Source organism: Drosophila sulfurigaster, chromosome 3, assembly GCF_023558435.1.
Source record: "Drosophila sulfurigaster albostrigata strain 15112-1811.04 chromosome 3, ASM2355843v2, whole genome shotgun sequence".
In the NCBI taxonomy this organism is placed as follows: Eukaryota; Metazoa; Arthropoda; class Insecta; order Diptera; family Drosophilidae; genus Drosophila; species Drosophila sulfurigaster.
In genome coordinates this window covers 16795135-16813149 of record NC_084883.1, presented here as the reverse complement: position 1 = coordinate 16813149, position 18015 = coordinate 16795135, and the positions used below count along the sequence as shown (strand labels likewise).

At 42.4% G+C, this 18015-nt stretch overlaps 5 protein-coding genes and 1 long non-coding RNA gene across 9 annotated transcripts; 3 read left to right on the top strand and 3 right to left on the bottom strand.

Moving 5' to 3' along the window:
* Window positions 1-846: 846 nt before the first annotated feature.
* LOC133845804 (eukaryotic translation elongation factor 1 epsilon-1-like) lies at window positions 847-1548 on the top strand (the record flags this gene model as incomplete). The annotated part of the gene is made up of 1 exon (XM_062280376.1): window positions 847-1548. A coding segment is annotated over one exon (492 nt), but the record flags the coding sequence as incomplete, so codon positions are not given.
* Window positions 1549-6799: 5251 nt separating this feature from the next.
* LOC133845455 (BCL2/adenovirus E1B 19 kDa protein-interacting protein 3) lies at window positions 6800-10703 on the bottom strand. 3 transcript variants are annotated; one of them, XM_062279921.1, is made up of 5 exons: window positions 10563-10703; window positions 7711-7982; window positions 7510-7586; window positions 7252-7422; window positions 6800-7185 (listed from the first exon to the last, which is right to left on the bottom strand). In XM_062279921.1, exons 2-5 carry the CDS (start codon window positions 7948-7950, stop codon window positions 7134-7136), a joined length of 540 nt encoding a protein of 179 aa, XP_062135905.1. In that variant the 5' UTR covers window positions 7951-7982; window positions 10563-10703; the 3' UTR covers window positions 6800-7133. The 3 variants fall into 3 exon arrangements, with proteins under 3 accessions (XP_062135905.1, XP_062135903.1, XP_062135904.1); XM_062279919.1 differs by lacking the exon at window positions 10563-10703 and adding an exon at window positions 10245-10390; XM_062279920.1 differs by lacking the exon at window positions 10563-10703 and adding an exon at window positions 8931-8961.
* On the top strand, window positions 8913-12433 carry LOC133845457 (uncharacterized). 2 transcript variants are annotated; one of them, XR_009894776.1, is made up of 4 exons: window positions 8913-9035; window positions 9099-11595; window positions 11664-11763; window positions 11839-12433. It is a non-coding gene; the product is annotated as an uncharacterized LOC133845457 (long non-coding RNA). The 2 variants fall into 2 exon arrangements; XR_009894775.1 differs by having other exon boundaries at window positions 11664-12433.
* Window positions 11288-12446, bottom strand: LOC133845453 (transcription termination factor 3, mitochondrial). The gene is made up of 2 exons (XM_062279915.1): window positions 11651-12446; window positions 11288-11587 (listed from the first exon to the last, which is right to left on the bottom strand). The coding sequence occupies exons 1-2, from the start codon at window positions 12423-12425 to the stop codon at window positions 11310-11312; spliced, it is 1053 nt and encodes a 350-aa protein (XP_062135899.1). The 5' UTR covers window positions 12426-12446; the 3' UTR covers window positions 11288-11309.
* A 164-nt stretch (window positions 12447-12610) lies between these two features.
* On the top strand, window positions 12611-13869 carry LOC133845456 (vesicle transport protein SFT2A). Its single transcript, XM_062279922.1, has 4 exons — window positions 12611-12750; window positions 12963-13132; window positions 13198-13315; window positions 13422-13869. The coding sequence occupies exons 1-4, from the start codon at window positions 12679-12681 to the stop codon at window positions 13551-13553; spliced, it is 492 nt and encodes a 163-aa protein (XP_062135906.1). The 5' UTR covers window positions 12611-12678; the 3' UTR covers window positions 13554-13869.
* A 58-nt stretch (window positions 13870-13927) lies between these two features.
* Window positions 13928-17995, bottom strand: LOC133845452 (phosphatidylserine synthase). Its single transcript, XM_062279914.1, has 6 exons — window positions 17287-17995; window positions 15408-15666; window positions 14778-15343; window positions 14500-14710; window positions 14363-14435; window positions 13928-14039 (listed from the first exon to the last, which is right to left on the bottom strand). The coding sequence occupies exons 1-6, from the start codon at window positions 17592-17594 to the stop codon at window positions 14002-14004; spliced, it is 1455 nt and encodes a 484-aa protein (XP_062135898.1). The 5' UTR covers window positions 17595-17995; the 3' UTR covers window positions 13928-14001.
* Window positions 17996-18015: the final 20 nt, after the last annotated feature.

The following is an 18015-nucleotide window of genomic DNA, read 5'->3' as shown; positions in this document are numbered from 1 at the left end:
CCATTCAAAATATACCATAGACGGCACAATGTACCAGATTGTCGGCCAAAACAACTCAGACCCCTAGTAAGTAGGCGTTTTTGTCCATACAAAAGTATTTATTTAATAACTTCCACAATTTTTATCTGATCGCAACCAAATTTTCAGGAATCATAACTACTATAGTAATTATTGTATAAACCAAAATTCGCAACTCTAGCTCTAAAATTGTTATTCGATTTTTTTGATTTGCGGGGGGCGGAAGTGGGCGTGGCAAATATTTAAAACAAACTTGATCTGCGTGCAAACATAACAAATGCTGTCAAAAAAAAAAAATTATAGCTCTATCTCTTATAGTCTCTGAGATCCAGTGTTTCATACGGACGGACGGACAGACACACAGACGGACAGACGGACATGGCTATATCGTCTCGGCTGTTGACGCTGATCAAGAATATATATACTTTATAGGGTTTGGAGATGCCTCCTTTTACCTGTTACATACATTTCCTGCCGGCACAAAGTTATAATACCCTTCTACCCTATGGGTAGCGGGTAGAGAGTAACCTATTTATTACCGCGCGAATAAATCGCAGGCGAATAAATCACAGGCGAATCGCGCGTGAATCAATCGCGATTGGCCCCGCGATTCGCTCGCGGATTATTCGCGCGCGATTCGCTCGCGGATTATTCGCCTGCGATTCACCCGCGATTCGCTTGCGATTCGCCTGCGATTTTGGAAAAAACGTTCAAACCTTAGTTATTTAATAATACTTCAATTATTATATTCAAATATTTTAAAAATATAACATAACTTAAATCGCGGGGTGATTATTCGCTCGCGATTATTATATTCATTTATTATTATTACCCGGCAAAGTTCAGCTAAATGAAGAGCAAGTCGTAACTCGCACAAGCGCCCAAAACAAAACTGTCGCTGGCTTTGCCACCATACTAGAAAGCTTGGCCCGCGAATCGAAATCGGAGACAGCCCAAAACAGCACAGCATCCAGGGAAGTGCAGGCACAGGTGTATCAATGGATTGAATTCGCTGTGCTCTACGTGTCACCCGGCTCCAAAGATAAGCATGTGGCTAAGCAATTGTTGGGCGACTTTAACAAACTGTTTGTCAACAAATCGTATTTAGTGGGCCACTTCATCACATTGGCCGATCTGGCTGTCTATTATGCCATTTATGATCTTGTGAAATCCCTTTCGCCACTGGATAAGGAGAACTATCTGAATCTATCGCGTTGGTTTGATCATCTCCAGCAACGTCCGGACATCCATCAGGGCGAGCAATTGCTGAACTTCACCACAATCTATCTGCACAATTGGGCTCAAGGAACCCATGTTTAGATTATCAACTAATATGCTGAGCAGATTCCATTCAAATCGCAAATCGCATTGAAAAACTTAAGTTATTTATTTCTATTGAATTTCACATACATCAAATATGTACATTAATGCCAATGAATTAAGCGCTGGAATCGAAAATATCATTTGCGTTATTGTAGCCGTGTTTTTTCTTGAGTTTGAGAAATATAATTACAAATTATTTGATTCGAATTATTTGATTCGAAAAATTATTTGATTATATTCAAATATTTTAAAAATATATCATAACATAACATAAATCGCGCGAATAAAACGCTCGCGATTCGCCTGCGACCTTAGTTATTTAATAATACTTCAATTATTATATTCAAATATTTTAAAAATATAACATAACATAAATCACGCGAATAAATCGCAGGCGAATCGCGAGCGAATCGTCGCTTGCGATTCGTCTGCGATTCGCTTGCGATTCGTCTGCGATTCGCCTGCGATTCGTCTGCGATTCGCTTGCGATTCGCCTGCGATTCGTCTGCGATTCGCTTGCGATTCGTCTGCGATTCGCTTGCGATTCGTCTGCGATTCGTCTGCGATTCGCTTGCGATTCGCTTGCGATTCGTCTGCGATTCGCTTGCGATTCGTCTGCGATTCGTCTGCGATTCGCTTGCGATTCGCCTGCGATTCGTCTGCGATTCGCTTGCGATTCGTCTGCGATTCGTCTGCGATTCGCCTGCGATTCGCTTGCGATTCGTCTGCGATTCGTCTGCGATTCGCCTGCGATTTGTCTGCGATTCGCTTGCGATTCGCTTGCGATTCGTCTGCGATTCGCTTGCGATTCGCTTGCGATTCGCCTGCGATTCGTCTGCGATTCGCTTGCGATTCGCATGCGATTCGCCTGCGATTCGGTTGCGATTCGCATGCGATTCGGTTGCGATTCGCATGCGATTCGCCTGCGATTCGCATGCGATTCGCCTGCGATTCGGTTGCGATTCGGTTGCGATTCGCATGCGATTCGCCTGCGATTCGGTTGCGATTCGCTTGCGATTCGCATGCGATTCGCCTGCGATTCGGTTGCGATTCGCTTGCGATTCGGTTGCGATTCGGTTGCGATTCGCATGCGATTCGGTTGCGATTCGCTTGCGATTCGGTTGCGATTCGGTTGCGATTCGCTTGCGATTCGGTTGCGATTCGCCTGCGATTCGCTTGCGATTCGCCTGCGATTCGCCTGCGATTCGCCTGCGATTCGCCTGCGATTCGCATGCGATTCGGTTGCGATTTGGTTGCGATTCGCTTGCGATTCGCCTGCGATTCGGTTGCGATTCGCTTGCGATTCGCATGCGATTCGCCTGCGATTCGCATGCGATTCGCCTGCGATTCGGTTGCGATTCGGTTGCGATTCGCCTGCGATTCGGTTGCGATTCGGTTGCGATTCGCATGCGATTCGGTTGCGATTCGCTTGCGATTCGGTTGCGATTCGCCTGCGATTCGCTTGCGATTCGGTTGCGATTCGGGTGCGATTCGCATGCGATTCGGTTGCGATTCGCATGCGATTCGCCTGCGATTCGCATGCGATTCGCCTGCGATTCGGTTGCGATTCGGTTGCGATTCGCATGCGATTCGCCTGCGATTCGGTTGCGATTCGCTTGCGATCCGGCTGCGATTCGCTTGCGATCCGCCTGCGATTCGCCTGCGATTCGCCTGCGATTCGCATGCGATTCGGTTGCGATTCGGTTGCGATTCGGTTGCGATTCGCATGCGATTCGCCTGCGATTCGGTTGCGATTCGCTTGCGATTCGCATGCGATTCGCCTGCGATTCGGTTGCGATTCGCTTGCGATTCGGTTGCGATTCGCTTGCGATTCGCATGCGATTCGCCTGCGATTCGGTTGCGATTCGCTTGCGATTTGGTTGCGATTCGCTTGCGATTCGCCTGCGATTCGGTTGCGATTCGGTTGCGATTCGCATGCGATTCGCCTGCGATTCGGTTGCGATTCGCATCGGTTGCGATTCGGTTGCGATTCGGTTGCGATTCGGTTGCGATTCGCCTGCGATTCGCCTGCGATTCGCATGCGATTCGCCTGCGATTCGGTTGCGATTCGCTTGCGATTCGGTTGCGATTCGGTTGCGATTCGCATGCGATTCGCCTGCGATTCGGTTGCGATTCGCTTGCGATTCGCATGCGATTCGCCTGCGATTCGGTTGCGATTCGCTTGCGATTCGGTTGCGATTCGCTTGCGATTCGTCTGCGATTCGCTTGCGATTTGGTTGCGATTCGCTTGCGATTCGGTTGCGATTCGGTTGCGATTCGCTGGCGATCCGCCTGCGATTCGCCTGCGATTCGCTTGCGATTCGCTTGCGATCCGCTTGCGATTCGCCTGCGATTCGCATGCGATTCGGTTGCGATTCGGTTGCGATTCGGTTGCGATTCGCCTGCGATTCGCCTGCGATTCGCATGCGATTCGCATGCGATTCGGTTGCGATTTGGTTGCGATTCGCTTGCGATTCGCCTGCGATTCGGTTGCGATTCGGTTGCGATTCGCATGCGATTCGGTTGCGATTCGGTTGCGATTCGCCTGCGATTCGCATGCGATTCGCCTGCGATTCGCATGCGATTCGCCTGCGATTCGGTTGCGATTCGCATGCGATTCGGTTGCGATTCGCATGCGATTCGCCTGCGATTCGCATGCGATTCGCCTGCGATTCGGTTGCGATTCGCATGCGATTCGCCTGCGATTCGGTTGCGATTCGGTTGCGATTCGCTTGCGATTCGCTAGCGATCCGCCTGCGATTCGCCTGCGATTCGCCTGCGATTCGCATGCGATTCGGTTGCGATTCGGTTGCGATTCGCCTGCGATTCGCATGCGATTCGCCTGCGATTCGCATGCGATTCGCCTGCGATTCGGTTGCGATTCGCATGCGATTCGGTTGCGATTCGCATGCGATTCGCCTGCGATTCGCATGCGATTCGCCTGCGATTCGCCTGCGATTCGGTTGCGATTCGCTTGCGATTCGGTTGCGATTCGGTTGCGATTCGCATGCGATTCGCCTGCGATTCGGTTGCGATTCGGTTGCGATTCGCATGCGATTCGCCTGCGATTCGGTTGCGATTCGCTTGCGATTCGCATGCGATTCGCCTGCGATTCGGTTGCGATTCGCATGCGATTCGGTTGCGATTCGCATGCGATTCGCCTGCGATTCGCCTGCGATTCGCCTGCGATTCGCATGCGATTCGCCTGCGATTCGGTTGCGATTCGCTTGCGATTCGGTTGCGATTCGGTTGCGATTCGCATGCGATTCGGTTGCGATTCGCATGCGATTCGCCTGCGATTCGCCTGCGATTCGCATGCGATTCGCCTGCGATTCGCTTGCGATTCGCTTGCGATTCGCCTGCGATTCGCATGCGATTCGCCTGCGATTCGGTTGCGATTCGGTTGCGATTCGCTAGCGATCCGCCTGCGATTCGGTTGCGATTCGGTTGCGATTCGCTAGCGATCCGCCTGCGATTCGCCTGCGATTCGCCTGCGATTCGCATGCGATTCGGTTGCGATTCGGTTGCGATTCGCCTGCGATTCGCTTGCGATCCGCTTGCGATTCGCCTGCGATTCGCATGCGATTCGGTTGCGATTCGGTTGCGATTCGCCTGCGATTCGCCTGCGATTCGCATGCGATTCGCATGCGATTCGGTTGCGATTTGGTTGCGATTCGCTTGCGATTCGCCTGCGATTCGGTTGCGATTCGGTTGCGATTCGCTTGCGATCCGCCTGCGATTCGCCTGCGATTCGCATGCGATTCGGTTGCGATTCGGTTGCGATTCGCCTGCGATTCGCATGCGATTCGCCTGCGATTCGCATGCGATTCGCCTGCGATTCGGTTGCGATTCGCCTGCGATTCGGTTGCGATTCGCCTGCGATTCGCCTGCGATTCGCATGCGATTCGCCTGCGATTCGGTTGCGATTCGGATGCGATTCGCATGCGATTCGGTTGCGATTCGCTTGCGATTCGCTAGCGATCCGCCTGCGATCCGCCTGCGATTCGCCTGCGATTCGCCTGCGATTCGGTTGCGATTCGGTTGCGATTCGGTTGCGATTCGGTTGCGATTCGCATGCGATTCGCCTGCGATTCGGTTGCGATTCGGTTGCGATTCGCATGCGATTCGCCTGCGATTCGGTTGCGATTCGCTTGCGATTCGCATGCGATTCGCCTGCGATTCGGTTGCGATTCGCTTGCGATTCGGTTGCGATTCGGTTGCGATTCGCATGCGATTCGCCTGCGATTCGGTTGCGATTCGCTTGCGATTCGGCTGCGATTCGCTTGCGATTCGCCTGCGATTCGGTTGCGATTCGCTTGCGATTCGCCTGCGATTCGCATGCGATTCGCCTGCGATTCGCTTGCGATTCGGTTGCGATTCGTCTGCGATTCGCTTGCGATTCGTCTGCGATTCGCTTGCGATTCGCCTGCGATTCGCTTGCGATTCGCCTGCGATTCGCCTGCGATTCGCCTGCGATTAATGATGAATATAATAATTGAAGTATTATAAATAACTAAGGTCGCAGGCGAATTTTTAAAATATTTGAATATAATAATTGAAGTATTATTAAATAACTAAGGTTTGAATATTTGAATATAATAATTGAAGTATTATTAAATAACTAAGGTTTGAACTTTTTTTCGAAAATCATTTAAATAATAATGCGAATAAATCGCGAGCGAATCGCGCGCGAATAAATCGCGGCCCGCTAATAAACACAACTTATGTTATATTTTAAAATATTTTGAATATTATAATTGAAGTATTATTAAATAACTAAGGTTTTTGCATATGAACTTTTTTCCAAAAATCATTTAAATAAAAAATATAAAATAAATCGCGAGCGAATAAATCGCAGGCGAATCGCGCGCGAATAAATCGCAGCGGTAGTGGCGCGAATAAACATAAACAACAGTAGATGTATAATTTGTGCTGATAAACACTAAATGACGCTTTGCGTTTTTACCAATGCAAACAACAGTTAATTGAAAATAAACACATGTTAGTCACTCTTCGTATTCGACCTTGACCCCAAAAATGGAAACTTCGTTTTTTTGCTTTTAAATAAATGTTGAAAAATATTTTTTAATATAAAAATGATTACATTCGTAGCTTACAAACTATTGTGTGTGTATGTGTATTTTTCTCAGTTTTCACTTTAATATGCTAGAAAATCAAAACATGTTTGATGCAAAAAATATATAGATATTTATATATGATTGATATACATTCATGATTCAACTACAATATGCCTATGTATGTATTTTTATGTATATATATGAATGTATGTGTTAAGAGTCAAAAGATCTAAGAATGATTTTCGTATCTGGCGAATGATGATTGATTGATTGATGCGTAAACAAAATGTTGTAAATGATCTTCAAGTGTGCAATCTCAACTCTGAAGTTCTCTTCTCGTTACAGTTGTTGTGGTTGTTGTTAGTTCTTTTATATAAAAATTGTATAAAATAGATATATAGAAAATCCATTGAACCCTTTGCCCTAGGCATTAGCTTTCTGCTTATGTATATAGTACGAACTACATATTATTATTGTTATTGTTATGATGTGCTAATGAATTGGCGAAAAATGATTATGGGATGAGCTGGAATACGTTTGGCTGGTTATTGACAATGCGCCTCTTCTCCTTTCTCTTCTCTTGTATATATCTTCGGATTTGTATCTATATATGGAACGTTGAATGTTCTGTGTGTTTTTTTGCTTATTTATGATGGATTCATGTGCATATTGTGTGTGTGTGTTGAAAACGTTTTGAAATCTTTATGGCGTCTTTCAGTCAATGACCACGCGGGTAAGCAGAATGCCGCGCTTGCTCAGCCATAAACTGCAAATTGAGAATTGAAACTAATTTGAATTTCTGTTTGCTTTGTTAAGTAATTCAGTAATTTACCCAAAGCCGGCGCCCAGCAGCAGCGAGAGCACATTGGTGACCAGCAGCGAGTAGAGAATTTCGCGGGAGAACAACGAATTGGCGCCCAGGCGCTTTAAACGTATGGAATAACCCGTTGTTTTCTTCTTCTCATCCTCATCACTATCGCTAGAACGCTCGAATTTCCAATCTCTGCGTAAATAAATACAGCAAATGAATACAATAGCAAATATAAATAAAAACAAATATTATTGATGTGCATTTAATATGTTTGCTTACTTCGGTGGCTGCTCCTCAATGCCGCGATTCCAGTTCTGCAACCAATCGCCATTATCGGTGTTGTGTTTATCTCCGCCCTGTTGAGAGTTGAGTTGAATATTATGTATTTAGTCTTTTGTTGTGTTGCTTTTCGTTATGCATATTTAATTAATTGAAGTGCCAATTTCGAGGTCATTCCATTTTATCTGTGAGCTTGCTTACCTTAGTCCAATAATTGATGTACACGTTCCGCAACTCATCATCCGGGCACTGCTCCGATTGTGGACTGTTTGGTGGACTCTTGGGACTGTCACGGGGCGTATCACGACGAGAGCTGGCCAGGGAGACAACGCGACTGGACTGATTTGATTCGCGTTGCGCTTCACGCAACAAACGCAAATACTCCTCGCCGTTGCTGAAGGGCAGCGGAGTAATTCTGTCGGGGCTCTTGATGCCTGCCATGGCTGCTGTGTTGCTCAATTCGATCCAAGATTCTGCAAAAATAATAAATCCAAACATTAAAGTATATTAAAAATTTTTAACAACTCGGAAAACATTTAGTTAAAATGCTTAAACTAACAGCTGGGAATTTTGAATGTTTACAGCGCTGTAGTCTTGGTGTGTCGTGCTTAACAGTGGTGTTGCAGAGCGTAAGCCGTTAAATAGTTCTTAGCAGTGCTCTTAGTTTTTAACAGTGCATAAGGGGAAATCGTTTTTAACAGCGCAGAAAATCAACTAGTTGTGCATAGCGCTGCTAAGTAACAGCTTTAACCAAAATTGCCGCAATGTATTCCGCGTTCTTTATGCAGACAAAGCAGCTGCTTATTTATATAGCTGTATATACATATGTATATAGATTGCTCATATGCAAGATGTTAACAAAGCGTCAAGGTAACAAACAAATAATGACACATGATTATTGTTGTAGTTTTATGCCTTTTCTTTAGCCGGCGAGCAGTTTGTTTTGGCTTTTTCCGGCTATGCGATAACTTTATGTTATAACGTGACAGCACTGTTGCACTCAGTTAGTTAATTTTAACAGCTGCGCGTTGTTAGAATAACCAAAATGCCGCCCCCATTGTTTTTGCTCTGTTTGTTTTGTATCCTATACGTTTGCATGACTGTGCGTGTGTGTGTCTGTGTGCGTTTGCTTGTGTTAGTAAGAGCGTGCGCGCCATTGATAAGATGGTAAACATCAGAAAATATAATTTCCGTTTCAATATATAGTTGACATGCATGTTTTGTTTTGTCTATGGTTATCAACAAATTCATTTCATTTTCAACTGAAAATAGACGAAGCGAGTCGCAAGATTGCAAATGCAAAAAAAGCGTGCAAATTGCATGACACGAGTGTTACAACAGACCATTGATAATTGCTAATAACTAAGTCTGTATTTTACAATTTCTATTTCGCCATAGTCAGCAAAAGAAAATACACTCACGTGGCAGACCGATCATCTTAACCAACGGACAACGAAACGTAAACTGACTGCAACATGTTGCCAAAAATGTTAACTACATTTAACAGGTAGCTGCTGTTTGCACAGGTAAACCAAAAGTAAAAACTCGAATAACTCAAAACAATAACAAAGATGACCCATAATAAACAGGTACCGTTTGCAAAGTAAACAACGACAATAATAAGGGTAGGCTACCAACTTTTCGCCTTGCTGACTCACGGCACGTAGGCAACAGAGTTTTGTGTTCTCTTTCACTCTCTCTCTCTTTCTCCTTGAAGAGAATGTCAGTGTGTGTGTGACGAGTGCATCGTGCGCAGCTGTTAAACCCTGAGCCGAGTCTGTGAAGCGTACAGCCCAATGAACCGCCCGCCTTTTGTTGACTACTTTTCTTTATACATACATAGGTATTGGTATTGGGCTCAGAGATTTGCTTACGTTTATCAAAGAGACATATTTATGTACATATTATAAGTATAATATATAGCAAACACACAAACAATCGCACTCACACGTTTTTGATAATGAACCCGACGGAGCAACGTCGTCAGCTAGGCTAAAGTCGCAATTTCTGGACTATGCGAAAAAGCAAGAACAAAAAGGCAAATGCCCTCCTACAATTGCCTTTAAATCGACTTTACCAACCAACACACTGACATACAAATAAATAATAACAAGTAGCATGTACAGTAAAGTCGAAATAAGCTGATGGATGTGACGTCAATTTGACGAAAAAAGATAAATACACATATACAAATGCAAATGTAGAACGAAAATGTAAAGTGCAAGTGCAAATCAAATGCGGGGAACACGTATGAATGGAGGAATATTGCGTAGCTGCTGTCTCCTTTGCTCTTTATTTGATGTTATTAATTCGCCTTTGTCTGCGGCGAAGTTGGCAGTCTTTGTTGCTGTCGCTGTCATCGCTCTGACAACGGCTGCTGCGTAAGAGAGAGAAATACATATGCATGTGTCTGTGTATGTAAACAAAACAAGACGGAATGGAGCCTTGAAATCGTATATGGTTAAGTGCAACGGAGATGTGGATACAATTATGGACACATACATAAATACGTGCATACGTGCACACAACAACAAACAAAATCAAAACCCAACATCTATTTTTAACTAGACACAAACAATAACAATAATAACAACAACAATACCACGTCAAGCCCGAGCTCGTGTGCATTGTTATTATTATTGACAAATACCCCACATATATACACATACACCAACACGTTCGGATAGTATACGTGCGTGTGTATGTGTGTGTGGTGAGCGCGATCGCAAACTTACCACCCAGCAAATCTTCTGTCGATTTTGGTGTCGTAGACATTTTGTTTTTGCTCTCTGTGATGTTTTTGTTGTTGTGTATGTTATTATGGTACGATACGATTCGGTTAGAAATTCTTTTATTGTTGTGTTATTCTTGTACTAAACACGTCGTCTAAAGATAACTCGTTTGTTGTTATTGCGGCGTACGAATAAATTTACGTTGATTAAACAACTTTTTGCCACAGCGGCCCTTTTATTGCACATATGCCGAGTGTATCTAAGTATGAGTGTGTGTCTGTACGTTCGGTTCAAATGTATGCGTGAGAATATGCGTTTTACTTTTTGCAGTTCCTGTTCCCGTCTGCACTGGTTGCTTTATTTATGTTGTATTTGGCTAGCTGCTGTCGTTTTTGCTCTATTTTTCTTTAGCTCAATTAGTAATGGGTATTTTGATTCAACTCAAGTGTAGTATAATACACAATTTTCTTTCTTTTACGCACACGCTGCAAAAAAACCTAATGCGTAGTTATTTGAAAGCTGCTGGAAGGCAGCAGTTGAAAACACACAAACGATTCGTCGAAGAACACGAAGATAACTGACTGTTGTTGTTCCGCAAGCACAACAAAAATACGAAGTGGCGTGAGTAAAGCGAGAAAGAGAGGAGAGAAACATCGATGGACGCCAAAATCGATTTATTTTAAAAATCGATTTGTGTTTTACAGATCGACCTTTTCAGCATGTACATGTTGTAAATTCGAATGTTTTTTTATATTTTTGCAAAATTTGTTTCTATTTATTAGAATATTAGTTTTCTTTCAACATTTCGAAAATATACATTTTAATGTCGATAACAAAATTCATAAGTCCGAGATGGCACGCAATTTAAATGCAAAAAGGTGCACATTTTCAAATTGAAAAGCATATTTTAAAAATGGGATTCTTAAATGGATAAATAACTATTGATATTTTACATTATTTTATTATAAAAACTATATACATATACTACGCTGTCAATGCTGAACATTGCTCATTGGCGTTACCACATCGATGATAACATTGCAGAATACTGTTAAAGGAACAACTTTATTAACGTGTTTTCAAAAATAAATCAAATGTTTGCAAATCACTTTTGGCCACATTTCGTACAAAATAAAAGTTATTTCCCAGCACCATATCACTGGGCGAAACATATAAGTCCTTCTGTGGATCGTATTGAGCCCTTCCCAATAATTTGAGAAATTCATGCCGCTCCCGCAGCCGAAATTCACGAGAAGCCAATAGCTCGGAACATTGGACAATCTGCTTATGGCTTAGACCCATCTCATTGTGAATATAACTGAAGCGTTCAATGATGTCGTCGGGAGCTACAAAGGTATATAAATTGAATTAAAACACAATTTTATTGAAATTTGTTTAACGTTACTTACATATCATCATCAGACGCGGCTTGTACACAATCAGCGTTTGTAGCTCTTTGGAACTGAAGCCCATTTCTTCGCGCAGAGTAAACACAGATTTGCGCAGGTGCTCCATGTTGTAGGTAATTAGACGTGGCTCTTTTGTGGCTAACAGCCGAATGTCATGACCACTCAAGAGAAACTCCTTTTGAAAGTAGCCCAATCGACGATCAATGCGACGTGTCGAGAACATCAACCAATATGGATTCTGGGTGAGAATGCGTTGACGTGCCTCCACCGAGAAGCGTTTGCTCTCCAGGTACTCCATGCGTGTCTGCAACGCATCTAGATCCTCTTTGAACAGCAGCGGATTCTTTGTAATCAAGCGGCCAAAGTCATCAGGTGCAACGCCTTGATCTGCGAGGAACCTTAAGTATGGCTTCACATCCTTCTCAAAGTCAAGGCGCAGCACAAAATCCCCGAGTCCTTTGCGCCGCTCAATGTTGTGCAGATCGACGCCGAGGCTAATAAACTGTTGTAACGTCGTTGAATTGTTCACATGGGCTGCAAGATTGAAGCTTGGCACGTGCGCCTCCCGATTGCCAAAGTCGAGGGCAATCTCTTTGTGACTTTTTTTCCGTTGCTCCTGTGGCAGCGACTGCTCTGTTGACTCCACTTGAATTTCATTTTGTACAGCTCTTAGAGTACGCAGCTGGCGTAATTGTTGATTAATTATACTACATTTTGTTCCAATTTGTGTTTTATTTTGTATTTTAGCAATGTTACGCAGCCATAAACTAAACATGGCCAGTGTTGCCAGAAATTCGGTACCAGTGTGGACTAATACTGGTGCTGAGAAAATATACCAATATGTACTACCCACTCTGTTTTGGTATATTTAGAAGTTTAAATTGCGGTCACGCTGCTGCAACATTCCGATCTTGTTTTTGTGTTTCTCTTCATTGTGTTTTTTTTTTTGTTAGCTAAATTAAATAAAATACAATCGCAGTCATTGTTGCAGTACATTCTAAGCTACATTAATCAGATTATTTACAGCCATGGACAAGCTACGCCGAGTGTTAAGTGGCGATGAGCCAACGCCTGAAGAGGAGAGCAGCATCATCACTCAGGTGAGTGAGGAGGAGGAAACCTTATGAATATCTCCACTTATGGCTTTAATTAATATTCAGTATTATTATGCATTTTCTAATAATACAAAAGTCGTTTGGTTAATAGTCATTCCCCTGTGCCTCTGATCACACGACTTGCTGCAAATGTGACTCACTTTATCGCTTTATCAAACGTGTACATTTTTATTGTTCTTGTTTATTATAAACCACAGATTAATGATATGTCAACGCTCAGCTGGAGCACTCGCATAAAGGCCTTCTGTATATGCTTCGTCTTGGGCATACTTTTATCTTTTCTGGGCTCCATAGCCCTTTTTCTGCATCGCGGAATCGTCGTCTTTGCCGTCTTCTATACGATAGGAAATGTGGTGTCCATGGCCAGGTGAATTTACAATCGTCATTTCACACATGCCGGCTAATTGTATCTATATATTACTTATATTACAGCACGTGTTTTCTCATGGGACCCTTTAAGCAAATTAAGAAAATGTTTGCAGAGACGCGTCTGATTGCCACCAGCATTGTTATTGTGGCAATAGTCATGACTTTCATATCGGCTATAGTGGTAAAGAAAAAATATTTAAAAGCAATTATATTGCTACCATTATAAATTATTTTCATTTGTACATTCCCTTGTTTTATGTTTCTGTTTTTCTTTTTATTCCATTTAGTTGAAAAAAGCCGGACTCACGCTTATATTCATTATCATACAATCCCTGGCCATGACATGGTATTCGCTATCTTATATACCCTATGCACGAGATGCGGTTCGAAGCACAGTCTCGGCATGTTTCGAGGTTTGATTTAGTTTAGCCAATTTACATTTACATCATCATGCAGCAATCAAATTCAAATTGTAATTAACCGTCTTAATATTCTGTATTATTATTAATGATTTGCTTATGTAGTTGTTAAGTTTTTTCTATTTCTTACATTTGCAAAAAAGAAAACAAAAAAAGAACAAGAAAGAAAATTGTATTAATCTAGATACTAGGTCTTAGACACAATCAGCTTATTAACAAATGTTTCGTTGGTTTTAATATCATTTATACATACACAATATAAATTTAATTTAATCAGTACAGTTTTGCATAAATTGTATGTACAGTTTACATTGTAGTAGAGTTTGCCTTTTATTTCTCTTCTTGCATCTGTTTTAAGTTGTTCTTACTTGCTGTTCTTTTTTCTGTTTTGTATTTTTCCCAACTAGTTATAGTATTATGATTCTTTTTTTGGTTTGCTTAAATGGCCTCATTTGATTTTCTTCTCTTTTGCCGGCGACAATTTACCTAAAAGAAAAACGATAGGGAAAAAGAAAGAGAAACGAAAAACGTTGTAAGACAAATCATAAGTTTGAAAAACTATTAGACAATTTTGATTTTAATATCGTAGTGCGTTGTGCTAGGGCCTTCTATTGTTTGTTGTGCTTAACACATCGAATGCAATTCCAAAAAAGAGAGTGTGTGGAAAGAAAACATTCAAAATGAGTGTGAAATGATCGCAGAGAACACGATAGAGATAGAGAAACAGTAATAGAATGCCAATGCAAAAACGTAAAGAGAACAAAATTCACATTTGAGAGAACGCGTTCTTTACAATGTGCTAGCTATACCTTTAGTTGGTGAATTCGCTGCGCTATCTCCTTGCTTCTTTGTGGGCGTTGAAGCTTTTTTCAGCTGACGTTGCTGCAAAATAAAAAGCGTTTATTATTTATAATGAATAGGAAAGTAATATGGGGGAGACCTTTACCTGCCAGAGGACGGCAACGTAGACAAAGGCCACCGATATTAGCACCTGCACGGTCAGCCAGAGCACAATGTTGATGGCTTGCGTGCGCTCAAACAACTCCTTGCCATTCTTGATGCACAGAATAGCCTCGGAGACCATAATGGCGCCGTAAACCCAACACTGGGTGCCGACGCGTTTGCAGCGCGTGTCGGTGACGTATACGTAATATTGCCTACAACAAACGAAATCGTGTTTATTAACAATTCAATTAAATCAATTGAAGAAGCAACTCAACTCACCTAACTGAAGGCGCCACAAACAGACCAATGAATATTAAACGACCAATCACAATGAAATGATCGGGCGGCATCTCGAATATATGCTTCAGGAAGAACGTATTCAGTTCGGTGACCTGCCAGAAGATGACCAACTGTATAACAGCCGCAAATCTCATGGCCGTCGACTTGGGATCCAACCAACGAATGGCCGACCAACTCTCTGGGGTAAACTGCAGCATGGCACGCTTGATTTTGCCCGTTGTCGTCGAGATGTCCTTAATGCTCGCCCATTTGTATTCACGCATTTCGAGTATCTTGCAGATCTTCAGACCCATCCAAATGCCAAGACCATTGCAAATAATCACATCCAGAATGAGAGCATCCCACCAGCATTCAATGAAATTGGGCAACAAGTGGGCGAAGGTGATTTCCGTAATTTCCCACATCACTGAGATGGCCCACAAGATGCCCATGTGACGGATGAGAATAGCTTTAAAAGCCCAGCCCAGAAAATGTCCCCAGGCAAAGACATCCAAATGGCCCTTGACACGATCCCAGCTAATGTCTGAGCAATTGACGCCATATTCCTGAAAATGGATTAAATAGTTAGGATACAGATTCAATTACTATAACGTAGTATATTTTACTTACCTTCTCCATGTCTATGTGAAAATTCTTCAGCTTGGGATCAAGCCAATAGAATATGTTGCGTATGGTTGAATAGTTTTGGAACATGAGAAACTGTAGCGTGAGCAGATAGAGGACGGAACAGCCAAATAGGATCCGCCAAACGGCCGGATGTGGACGTGTGAAGGGTCCATTTGGAAATGCAATTACGGAAACGATCAGAAAGAAGAATACAATGCACAAGAGTCCCGCCCACAGGTTGTCATCCAAGTTGGCCTCGTTCCTGCAAATGTAATAATAATGTGTACACAATTCAATCAATCTGCCAAGCGTAGTTGTTGTATTTTCCATTTGCTTCGCTAATCTCTTTTTTGGACTTTGACTTTGCTACACGCTCGTGTACGGGTTGAGTGACCTTTCATCAAAATTGAAACGATTATGCGTGCGTATACTTGATAAAAACAAATCTGAGATTCGATTGCGAAACCCTGAGAGGAGGAGGCTCCTCAATAGTGCTCAATGATGCTTTCGCGCTATCGACACATTTGGCAACGCACAACACGCGCACTCTATCCTAGAGATAATTCTATTCCGTGGGGTCGTGACACGATCCGATGCTTAAGAGTTGAAATTCGATGAGATGCGAAGCGAAGCGAAGCGGCACGAGTCTTTCTTTAGTGGGACAAGCGCTTAAGCAACAGCATCTAATTCGGTTTTTATTTGAAACTTAAGTGTGACTAGAATGGCTGTGTAATCTATGTTAAAATTACGAAATTATAAATGTACTTTACAATTCTCTCGTAAGAATTGGGAAAATATTTAATTTATAGTTTTTAAAGTTGTTGTTCCAAGGGATTTATTTTAATTCTATTTCATAATATAAATGTTAATGAATTAAACATTTAATTATATTCCTCCATATTTTAAAGGCATATTCAAGACAGAGAATACCTAATCTATATTAACTATTTTAAATACATTTCTAATGAAAATAAAGTTCATTCGAAGCTTAACCGCTTAGACTACACGAAAGCTTTATGCCATCTTTGGCTTTTAATTATTAATTTTCAATGGATGACTTGGAAAATTTATTCGTTCTCTTGATATTTTCATTGGTGCATTGGGACACGTATCCATATCAAGCTTTCGCTCATGATAATTCTTTCTTATTGTTGAATTTGTGAATCATCTTCAAAATTGTAGTCTTAGTCATCGTAAGTGGCGCTATCCGAAAATGTAATTTAAATTATACGTGTAAAATTTGAATATTTTGCCAGTTATCATTAATTAAAAAATCGTTTCACGTGATAATTTGTCATATGCGGATATCTTATATGAACAAATTTTATAGATAAGAATTTATTTTAAATACTGAAAGCGCTACTAAAAGCAGTAATTAAGAAGGACAATTCGATACATTATATTATAACTATCGCATTATAAAAATAATCTTGTCACGCTCTCATCACTAAGCATACAACTGCAAAAATAAAGTTTTCAAGAATGGAATACCAATTAGAAAACATGAGCTTGGATACTTTGAAACTATTATTAACAAGTCGTGTCACGAGCGCATCACTAGCATTCTAATCATGACACTTGCGGTGCTTAATTCGAAAATGCTTAAAAAATCAACACCAAGGTTGACTTGACACATGTCGAACGAGGAGAGCGCAACAATTGTTTCACTTTCGTTTTATTGTTGTTGTTAATTTTGTCTATTTTCGCGTTGAATTTTGTTGTAAAACAGTTTTGACGTGCGTTTGGGCCAAGTTAATGTTATTGTTGAATGTTCTTAACACCCTTCTTGGCTCCCACCAAGTGGACAAAAATAGAAAGATCGATATCGCTGCAGCCGAGTGGCGCCACAAATCTCCAAATTGAATTTTCGCAATTTGCTCACCTGACAAAAGCCGTGTACATCACGGCTAAAACGGAGACGGCCAACAAGGTGATAGTATGCGGCTTATAGAAGAAATCCAAGGAAATGTCATCCACGGGCCTCTCGTTGACAATGACAAAAGTCTGTGCGATTTCCTCTTTGTTGTTGCCATTCTTGCCACCGTTGTTGCTACCACTGCGTTTCGTTGGCGTTGCCGGCGCACTCGATGCCCCCGATTTGTACTTGGTGGATGCCACACTCTGGTCGCCACTTGAACTTGCTACTTCACCGCCAGTTGGCGTGCCGCGTGAATTGGAACGTTTCTTCATTGTTACTGCTCTGCTTATCAGTGGCGTTTGCGTCTTTGATGGCGTGATAGTGTTGACGGTGTTGTTGTTGAGGTTGTTATTGTTGTTGTTGAGTTAGCACGCGGGTAGCAGAGCGACGACGGGTTGCGCAACATTCGTTCCACAATTAACTTGGAGGATGCTTCGCGCTTCAAGTTGTGACTTAATTCACGTTCGGGCAGCCGCACTTAATGCATTCATCAATTGTTTAATTCAATTGATTAATGTTTTATCTTATAATTTGGAGCTTGTTAGTTAATCAGCATGCTGCACGGCGCCGCTGATTTCGAGAGCGAGATCGAGTGTGTGTGTTGGGAGAGCAAAAGAAACCTGCTAATCTCTGACACGCACTTGCCGGGCAGCAACTGCTACATACTACAATTTGTTATGAGCTTAATAGAGT

What these genes read in the sequence shown, in the direction of transcription:
- LOC133845455 (XM_062279919.1), bottom strand. Translation starts at nt 10,284, where the DNA reads ATGTCTACGACACCAAAATCGACAGAAGATTTGCTGGGTG. An exon ending in GACAGAAGATTTGCTGGGTG is followed by an intron (nt 7,983 to 10,244) that starts GTAAGTTTGCGA and finishes TTATTTTTGCAG; the next exon opens with AATCTTGGATCGAATTGAGC. An exon ending in ACATCAATTATTGGACTAAG is followed by an intron (nt 7,587 to 7,710) that starts GTAAGCAAGCTC and finishes AACTCTCAACAG; the next exon opens with GGCGGAGATAAACACAACAC.
- LOC133845453 (XM_062279915.1), bottom strand. Translation starts at nt 12,425, where the DNA reads ATGTTTAGTTTATGGCTGCGTAACATTGCTAAAATACAAAATAAAACA. An exon ending in GCCGCGTCTGATGATGATAT is followed by an intron (nt 11,588 to 11,650) that starts GTAAGTAACGTT and finishes ATACCTTTGTAG; the next exon opens with CTCCCGACGACATCATTGAA.
- LOC133845456 (XM_062279922.1), top strand. Translation starts at nt 12,679, where the DNA reads ATGGACAAGCTACGCCGAGTGTTAAGTGGCGATGAGCCAACGCCTGAA. An exon ending in AATGTGGTGTCCATGGCCAG is followed by an intron (nt 13,133 to 13,197) that starts GTGAATTTACAA and finishes CTTATATTACAG; the next exon opens with CACGTGTTTTCTCATGGGAC. An exon ending in CTTTCATATCGGCTATAGTG is followed by an intron (nt 13,316 to 13,421) that starts GTAAAGAAAAAA and finishes TATTCCATTTAG; the next exon opens with TTGAAAAAAGCCGGACTCAC.
- LOC133845452 (XM_062279914.1), bottom strand. Translation starts at nt 17,594, where the DNA reads ATGAAGAAACGTTCCAATTCACGCGGCACGCCAACTGGCGGTGAAGTA. An exon ending in ATGTACACGGCTTTTGTCAG is followed by an intron (nt 15,667 to 17,286) that starts GTGAGCAAATTG and finishes TTACATTTGCAG; the next exon opens with GAACGAGGCCAACTTGGATG. An exon ending in AGCGAATTCACCAACTAAAG is followed by an intron (nt 14,040 to 14,362) that starts GTATAGCTAGCA and finishes TTTTTCTTTTAG; the next exon opens with GTAAATTGTCGCCGGCAAAA.